Below are 9,761 nucleotides of genomic sequence, written 5' to 3'. Positions count from 1 at the left end.
AAAGGAAAAAAAATGTATAAAGAAAAAGTCATTGAAGAAAGCGCGCTCAAAAAAAAATAAGCTTTTGCGCTGAAAACATTGGCAGGAAAAAATATAAGAAATACGGGTATGGCAGCGCGCTGGTTGTCGAAAAAAAAAATAAGGTAAAGCGCACACACGCGCACACTTACAAGAATCGCATAATGTAGAAAAAGTGGCCAAGCGAAATATGTAGCTGCATGTGTGTGTGTGTGTGTGTGTGTTTGTAGTAAAGAAAATCAATCTACTCGCTTGGTGGCGTTCTTCAGCTCGCACTGCCGTTGCCGCTATCATTGTAGCTGGCGGTGTAACGACTTATCCTGGCAGCAATGCGGACAAACAGACAATTGTAGTAGAAACCTGAGCGCACATGCATGCATACATGCTTTCATACGAAAAACAATAAAAAAACCTAGTAGATATATATTTTTTTGCCTCGCTACATATTTTTTCCATTTTATGCTGCATTCCGCCCCACTTCTCATTTTATTTCCCTCCCCCCCCTACTCAACGCTTTGCTCCTTTTTTTGCACCGTTGAAGCGCTGCTGTATTTTTTCGCTGGCGCTACGGCTAGCTGCTGATGCTGATGCTGCCACTCTTCTTTCGCTTTCCTTGCGCTTTCCGGCGCGCTGCCGCGCTGTCGGTCGTTAGCGTTGGCGCTTTTTATCTTAGAAGAAAATGCTGCACTGCAGTGTGGTGCGCTAAGAAAAAACACTACAACAACACAAGCAATTGGACATTGTGAATGAGAAGCAAGCGAAAAAAAGTAAAGAACACATTGAAAACAAGAACAAAAACAAAAAAAAAAACAAAAGCAATGGCAAGTGAAATAAAAACGGGCAGCTTATGAGCGCAAAAAATCAACAACAACAACAAAAAACATAAAATGGAAATATGGAAAAGTGAAAGGGGTTAGAGAAAAGGCAGCGCGCGCCTTGCATGAGGGTGAATTGTGAAAAAGTAGCAAAAAAATAGAATAAAAAAATGTGCGCCAAAAGGGAACACAAAAAAGGCGAAATAAAATAATAATAAGAGCGTAAGAAAAAATAAGCAGCAGCAGTAGCAGTGAAGCAACAGCAATAAAAACAAATACACAACAAGCAAGAGCTTTGGTAATAATGCACCGCTGCTGTCAGCGGCGCTACCTACGCCGCCACCGATTGCTGTTGCTGTCGCTGTCGCTGTCGCGGCCGCTGCCACTGATATCCTTACAGCAGGCAGTCCTCGGCAGCTGGAACTCAACAGCCAAACAGCTCTACGGTTTGGTCACTCATATGGCAGGGAAACGTTGTGGCGGTCGTACGTGTGTGCCACATACGTTGCACGCCACAAAAGCGAACCGCGCACGGTGTGCAGTGCAACGGCGTGCAGGGGGGCAAACAGCAGCCATCAAAAGCTGTCCAAGTGACAATATTTAAAAACATTTATGCATAAGTGAAAAGAAATTAAAAAAAAATTTGAGTGTAAATAATAATTTGTGTAAAAGTGCTGAGCTCACTACGCCGCGTTGGCCAATTCGCCGCACTTCGTTGCAATTTGCCGCGTTCGATTGCCTTGTATTGTTTATTGTTATTAATTAACAGGCGGCTCATCGCGCGCGCTCCAACTCACCCCCCGCCGCAAGCAGCAAGCGCGCCATAGCTGTGCCGTTATACAAATACATAAAAAACGTAACGAGTTGCGTGTGTGCGTGGCGATTGCCATGTGTTTCCTGCACTGCACTGCTATTATTGCAGGCGTGAAAAAGTGAAAGTACGACGCAGACATCAAAGGTTGTGCACAGGACGGCGACGACGACAACGACGAAGAAGAAGAAGAAGAGGGAAGAGTAAAAAAAAAACGTGTGTAAAGTGTGCGTGCGGAGCAGAGGAAGACGTGTGCGTACAAGAGGCGTATGACCGATGGATATATCTATTGATGAAGTGTTGTGTGTGTGTGTGTGTGTGCGAAAACTGAATTTTACGCCACCTGCTGCTGTTGTTAATGAAAAGCTGTACATCCAGCAAACATTGATGGCAGGCAAGCAACAACAAAGTGGCGCTGCGATAAAATTAAAACAATTAATGCCATGATAACGGCATTACGAAGTGATGCAGTTGTGGTTGTTTGGAATGTACCTACATATGAATGTATGAATGTATGTGCGTGCGTGCGCATAAAGCTGCTATATAGTTAATAAAAAGGGAGGCAAATATCAATAAAGCACCTTACATTTAACTGTTTAAACTTACGGAAAGTCGGTTAATTGGTTAATTCATTTGACCGATTGAAATTCCGAATAAAGGTTAAATTGAAGTGGTTGGAGAATATCTTCCCAAAAACATGCGGTGGCGAAAACTAAAATAGGGATGCGATGTTTTTGCAACATTGGGATGTTTTTCTATTATTATTGATTTACAGGGCAATAATGGCAAATGTCTTTCAGCTCAGGACAGTCTTTCGAAAACGAAAGCTTTTCTTGGATGCTCTTTGCTGTTCTTCGCGAGACTATTTGAAAGACCTGCTAACGAGTAGGGCCTAGCGTTATTATGCTTGTCTTTTAGCAATAAGTTTTCTTTAAACTAAATTATTAATTATTATTAAATATTTTTTTTATGTAAAGAAAAAAAACGTAACATTAAGAAGAAGCAAACACCAATTAAAAACCAAGTATTATAAAAAATAAAATCAATTCTAAAAATTAAAAAAAAATAATAATTAAAAATAAGAAAATTATAAACAAATTTCCTTAAAATTAAATAAAACCAAAAAAACTTTAAGTTAAAATTAAACTAAACACGATAAAAGTTAAAAGAGGAAAAAATTGAATTAAAATAAAACAACAATATTTTTTTTAAAACAATAAAACCTTAAAATGAAAAGAAAATTATATCAAATATAATTTAACACAAATAATAAAATGAGTTTCTACATATAAAATGAAATGAGAAAACAAATGTAATTTAAAATAAATAATAAAATAAGTTTCTAAAAATTAAATAAGATTAAAAAGAAATTTTAATCAAAAACGAAAAACATTTAAAAACAGAACAAATTTAATCATTTCCTAAAAATAAAATAAAATTAGGAAATGTATTTTTTCCTTTTTAAAATAATATGTGTAATCTAAAATTTGGAAGAAAATATAAATAAATTTAAAATAAAGAAACAACTAATTTAAATTTTAAAAACTTTTTCTTTTAAAATAAAAAAATCTTAAAATTAGAACAACATGGTTCAATAAAAATAAAATGAGTTTCCAATAATTAAATGAATTTTAGAATAATACTTTTCTTATTGTTTTTTTACCAAATATTTTCCCAAAAGTTAAAAGCCATTAAATTTTTAATTTTTTTTGAACAATAAAATCTAAAAATTCCAATAAAATCTAAAAGAATACTTAACAAAAAAATGAAAAACTCTCCGCTGCTTGAGGACTCGACAACGGATCTCTGGAATCGCGCGCCAGTGCTTTGCGCACCCGGCCATAGCGATTATTAAAATAGCGCAAGGAAAATTATACACACGTGCTTTCTGTCAAATGAATTTTTCACCATGAAAGTTTGAAAGGGCGCTTTTTTTTAAAAGACTTTCATGCCACAATAAACAAAATCTTTCAAAGTATCATGACCACTATCTTTAAATTGTTTTTCAAAAATGGACTTTCAACTACCTTGGCAAGAATTGTCCTGTTAATCTTAATAATATTCTCAGAAGGAAAACGCACTAGCTCATTTATTTATATAACAGAAGGCTCTGTGATCGCAAAAAAATTCGGAGAATTACATATAGAACATCTAATACTGGTTGGCATTGCTCTGAATCAATAACCAGATTAGCTTTTCTTATAAGCCGATCACTCAAAACTTTCAACTATATTTTGCGCTCCGTAAATGAAAAAACGATTCTTTGAGCCGAACGAAACCGTTTGGCGCGGGTCGAAGCTTTCAGATTACTGAAGTTATTTACATTATGTTTGTACAGTTCATATGTACATATGTATGAATATTATAGTTAGGCGATTCACAAGGTGTCGTAAGTGTCGTATGTCGTAAATTTTTTAGCTTCTAAATAAATCTTCAATGGACTTGAAACTACAACCAAATATTTTTTAATGGTGTGAAATTTCATAATACGACTTTTATGGTAGCTTGCGAATCCCGTTTAAAGTTTACGACATACAACAAACAATACCACAGTATACAGCAACTTGTGAACCCCCTAAGTGTTCATATAGTAAACTTTTTTAGAAGAATTTTGAAGCCGAAAGGGAAGCAGTTTTTGTTCCCGAATTTGCTGTTTGATTTTTAAGCTTTGTGGTGCTACTGTAAACAAAAAATCAAAATATATATGTATGTACATATTTAAATAAAAACAAAGTTTTCAGCAAATATTTTGATGTAAAATAAGAAATTAATTTAACCTTTTCAGTGAAGGTAAGTTTAACGCATCTTTCAAGCCGAGTCTATGCAAAAAGCTCCACCTCACCTCGTTCAGTGTGAACTCTTGGAGCTTCGCTTGGCGCCGCTCCACTTCCTGTGTGTACGTTCCCTAAGTATACAACATTAGCCTATTCCTATTTCTGTTCCTTTCGGACAATACAATTTCAAAGTTTTAAACTATAAATTAGTTTAATCAATGAAGCAACCTTCTTCCGATTTAGCTTTTGAAGCATATAAGTAGATATGTAACTATATGGAGAAATAAAATAATAAAGAACATAAAAATCCGCAAATATTTAAGTGCACATCTAAGCTTTATTTTAAATGGCAAACTTGCCTGCCAAATACTTACGTACACATGTATGTATGTACATAGAAGAATAACTTGGTATGAATTAGCATTTGTTCATATGTAAGTACATATGTATGTATGTATGTATGTCTGAACTTTCTTTGCGTCATTTAGTATTTTTTTATTTGCTGTATAATTTATTATTATTTCACATTTTCTGTTTTCTCATCTTCGCGAATATTTTCTTCTGCCTTCTTCTTTGTTAATATGTAAGAAATCTCCATTGGGGCTACAACTCACTAGCCATTGTGTTAGGTCAGTAAGTCAACACGAGCATTTCGTACTTATTCATGATTGTATCTATGTATGTATGTATGCATGAATGTGAGTTTGTACCTATGTACATATGTATGTGTACTTGTTTTTAAAGTAGGTGTTTCGTTTGCTCTCCCACCATGTCGTATGCGTGGTATTAGCAAATGAGTTGCGTATACGCAGTGTAGGCAACTGTGTGTGGGAGAGAGTGAGATTTGTTTGGTTTGTTTGTTGGAGGTGATTGGCTTTCTTATTACATTTATGTGCAGTAATGTGTATATCTACATGTGTTTATAGGCATGTGCGTAAGTGCATAGATTAGTAGTGTTATTCCAATTGGAAGTTTTAGATGTGTACGAAGGGTACAGGTACAAATATTAACTTCTGATACAACAAAATTTTTTTAGTGCATTCCATTAGTTCTAAAATAATTCAAAGGAGTCAAGTTTATCTAGTAAGATTATAAGAAGATTAATCTCGATAGCTCTGATGGGTTTCATCACTACTGCCGAATTACATACTGCAACCTTTGCCCATAGAAACACCTTTTCGAACTTTATATATTTCTCCGACAAAAAACGCAGAGCTTGCATATTTTCGCAGATTTTTAGAATATTGGCGCTTAAGCACAATTTCCCAGTTTTTAGCTATCTTGGCTTGTGACAAAACTTTAGCAGCCAGCAGCTGCCACTTCGCGCTTCTATTGGGCAAAAGAGTGAAGTACATTCCGTTCATTTCTCATTTGGGTCGCAGCCGAGGCTCTGGAAGGGAGGAGCTATCGGGTGGTTTTTATGCGGTTGAATTAGTACATATATAATGTTGGAAGGCTGTTCATAGGCACCCGGTATAAACTTATCCCGGAAGTCACACACGTTGTAAAGGGCATAGAAGGTATCAGGTAGCCTTATACTGGCAAGCGAAAGTGGTTTATTGACTCTATGAAACCGTCACTTAACCGATTTTTATTGTATGGCATTCCCGCTTGTGAAAGATAAGTAGTTGGCGAGAGTATAAAGAGCTGCCATAGTTGGTGTCAATGCGGAATTTCGGACCACAAGCGTAAACATTGCTAAGTTTCCCACAAGTTTACTACTAACAACGAGCACTCCGGATTTTTCAAAAGCTTTAATGCTTTTGCTGCGTTTGTCGGCATCGCACACCAATTTCTTTTCAAATGAAGATATTTAGCATCGAATGAGGTATTTGCAATCAGATGGCGTTGAATTTATTAACAGAAGAAGGGTTAGTATGTGAAAAGCTCTGAATAAAGCTCAAATTTAAGCTACCAAATCACTGCAGTGTAACCTCCATAAAAGCAAAAGCGGATTGGTTGCAAATGTAATATAAGTTAAGCCTTAGGATTTCGAAAATTTCTGGGCGTGCCTCTCGATCGCGGTGGAGTACATCGCTGTCAAACCTATATGCCCTTCAAGCCAATATCGTTATGGAAATTATAGGACTGATAAACTGGTAAGTGGGGACACTCTTGAGCAGTTGTCGACAGGTGAAAAGACTGTGTGAGGGCATACTGCAGGAAAATAGGGCATCTAGCCAGCTCAACGAGCGCTGGGCGAAAACTTTGGTATGCAAGGTGGATTAGTCATTCTGCGCACGGTTAAATGGGTAGCTGAAATGAAAATGTGTTGCTCATTCACGCTAAAATTGCCGAACGGATTCTAACTCGGATTAGCATTTGGAAAATTTTTGTTGAAGAGAGTTGCCACTTTTTCAAAATTTAAATTCAATTAATTAATAACTGAAATAAAGTATTATTACGATGTGGGTGTCAAACGAAAGAGTTTCCAAACGATTTATTTAGAAAAAATTTGGAAAAGGAGCTGCCACCTTTCTCAAATTCAAAATCGTGAAATTAATAATTTAAATAAAATATCACAACAACCTAAGTGCCAGACGAAAGTATTTAAATAACGATTTATTTGGAAAATATTATTTAGTAGGGTTGCCACCTGTTAAAATCAGCTCAGTTAATAATTTAAACGAAATCCTTCAATATGGGTATCAAACGAGAGCTTTAATGAGCTGCCAAAAGCTGGGAAAAATCAATCTAATTGGCGGGTTAAATAAAATTTTACTAAAACTATCAAAGTGAAAGCTTTTGAGATAACTAATGACCTGAAATAATATACAGCATATTTTCTTGAGAGGGTTGCCCCCTGTGTACAATACTATTTCAAATTACGAGTTCAAAAAAATTTAATAAGGCTTTATAAGAAAAAAATTTTAAGGACATTCATTGCCTATTATAAAATTTAAATTCAATTGTATTAATAGGTAGAAAATACTACACGCAGCTGTGGAAAAAATAGTACTTAAAAATGTTTCCAGTACTCTCAATTTTACCACTAGAGCTATGATCTGAACTAGGTCTCTCAAAGCTCTCAATTCATGCTACGAAAATTTTCTCTCGGGTAAAATTTTACCCCATGTACATCTTTCTGCTGAACTCTTGTCCATTCCCTTTTCAAGCAGCCTCGTTACGTACTGTAGATGAATCTACTATGAATATAAACATGTGAAAATACGGGTATATGTGTATGTTTATAGGTATGTAGGTACATAAATATTCCCCTTTTTTAGTTTGACATTGAACTCTAAATGTTAGTTCTGATCCATTGTATAAAAAAAAATGTTGTATGTGTGTAAGCAGGTGTGTAACGTATGCCGTATAATATGTAGCATTGCAAACACTCATTCGAATACTATGCCTTTGTATGTATGTATGTATGTATCAAACACTCCAATCACGGCTTATACATATATATATATACGTACGTGCGTTTGTACGCACGCCGCCATTCACAACTTCGATTCTAAGCATTTCTGAATGAAAAATATTTTTTTCCCAAACATGAAATGTATTTAGTTTATTTTTTTTTACCACTGCACCGGTGTTCAAAATGCCCGGCTTTTCTATTCAATTCTATGCCGATGTGGTTTTTTTTTTCTTTTCAATATTTATTTAATATGTTCCAAACGACTAGGCAGCATGACGGCTAAAAAAGTGGCAAATCGCCGACAAAAAGCTTAACAAACTCGATATGCAGCTGAGCTGAAACAAAGGGTGGCAAAAAACCCGGTAAATGTGTAGCAAAATGTAGCGCAAAGCGTTACATGTAGCGCCGCAAAAAACACTCCACACACTGAAAACGAAAGTTCCTAAAAACGTGATATAGAAGTGTAGAAAATAAATAATAAAAATAATAAATAAAAAAAAACAACAACAATATTTTGCTAAAAGGTTATAGAAAGCAGCAAAACAAATTCATCAAATGGGGAAAAAAGGTGCAGCAGCAGCATAAAATAGAAAACCTAGAAATTCAACAGTAAAAATATAGCAAATCGGAAGCAACAAAATAAAAATCTGCGACGAAGCGTTGAAACGAAAGATGCGTAAATCTAAAAACAGGCGGGCGGCGGAAAAAAGCTCTAGAAAAAGTACTTGATTAAAACAAGTAAGGGGATTTGTGGTCGCAAAAAAATTGAATTTGAATTTTATAAAACGACAGCGGAGGCATTCAACTGAGCATATGAAAAATAAATATAAAAAAATGCAAAGATTTTCGCGCTAAACCAAACTAAACAAAGTGCTGCTCAGTTAAATCGAACAAGAAAATAAAAAAATAAAAACAACAAAGAGCAAAAAAAAAATAACGGAAAGAAGAAAAATCAGATTTTAGTGCAAAATATTTGAAACCATAAAGTTCCTAAGCGAAAGTGCAAAAAAAAGCACGCGTACATAAACATACTTACATATGTATATGTGTGTATGACCATGAGTGTGTGAAAAACTACTAAAAAAAAGTTCTGTTTACGAAATTTTGCATAGCAAAGAAATAAATAGAAATACGGGTGAGTGAGCGCAGAAATGGCAAACAAAGTTTAACGAAAATTGTAATAGATATAGTAGGTCCGGATATGCATACTTACATACATGAAAAAGCGCGATGTGTTAAAATATTCAGCCTTTGGCAGAAAAAAGTCCGAAGTATGAATGAAAATTGGGGAAACCCCCCAACAAAAAGGCAGCGATTGCAAAACTATGTATGTACGAACGTTTAGAAATATACAAATCAAAGTTAGCGGCAAAGTAAAAAAATGTATGAATATAATCATACATATGTATATATCCACACATATATTAGTTACGCAAAAAATGTGCACAAAGCAGAGCACATCACGCCAAAAAAAAATAATAACTGTGCAAAAATTGGAAAACTTTATAACTTCGCTCTTACAGAAAAAAATAAATGAAAAAAAAAAAACGCCAAGAGTGCAAGTGACGAAAGAGGCGGGAGAAAACACAGCTGAAGTGGTAAAAACATCACAAAACAATGCCAAAAAGGTATGGAAAAAAGCAGTGAGAACAAATAGCGAAAAGTTAGCGTCAAAGATGTGGATAACCGTTACGAGTGCATTAGAAAAAGTGGCCAAGGGGGCGGAAGTGAACAATATGAAAAGCAAAGAGAAAAGTGGAACAAAATGTTTGTATATTTGAGAACGCAAATCGAAAAAAATAAGAGAGTGTTTCTGTAGTGAGTAATGGTGGTTAATAAGATAAACAATAGGCGGGAAGAAATTAAGGTAATTATAGGCGGTATTCAGAAAAAATTAAATTAAATAAAATAAAATAAAATAAAATAAAACAAAATAAAATAAAATAAAATAAAATAAAATAAAATAAAATAAAATAAAA

General features: G+C 34.9%; 1 protein-coding gene across 1 annotated transcript in view; it reads left to right on the top strand.

The window, feature by feature from the left end:
- The window catches only part of LOC118733779 (general odorant-binding protein 84a-like), a 6,049-nt gene extending 685 nt beyond the window's left edge, over positions 1–5,364 (top strand). Inside the window, exon 4 of the mRNA XM_036463376.1 lies at positions 5,345–5,364. Within this exon, the coding sequence (XP_036319269.1) occupies positions 5,345–5,364 (20 nt within the window). The remainder of the gene's footprint in view (positions 1–5,344) is intronic.
- The last annotated feature ends 4,397 nt before the right edge of the window (positions 5,365–9,761 follow it).

This window comes from Rhagoletis pomonella, unplaced genomic scaffold (assembly GCF_013731165.1).
Source record: "Rhagoletis pomonella isolate Grant_MI unplaced genomic scaffold, Rhpom_1.0 Rhpom_scaffold_00001, whole genome shotgun sequence".
In the NCBI taxonomy this organism is placed as follows: Eukaryota; Metazoa; Arthropoda; class Insecta; order Diptera; family Tephritidae; genus Rhagoletis; species Rhagoletis pomonella.
This window is presented reverse-complemented; position numbering and strand designations above follow the sequence as displayed.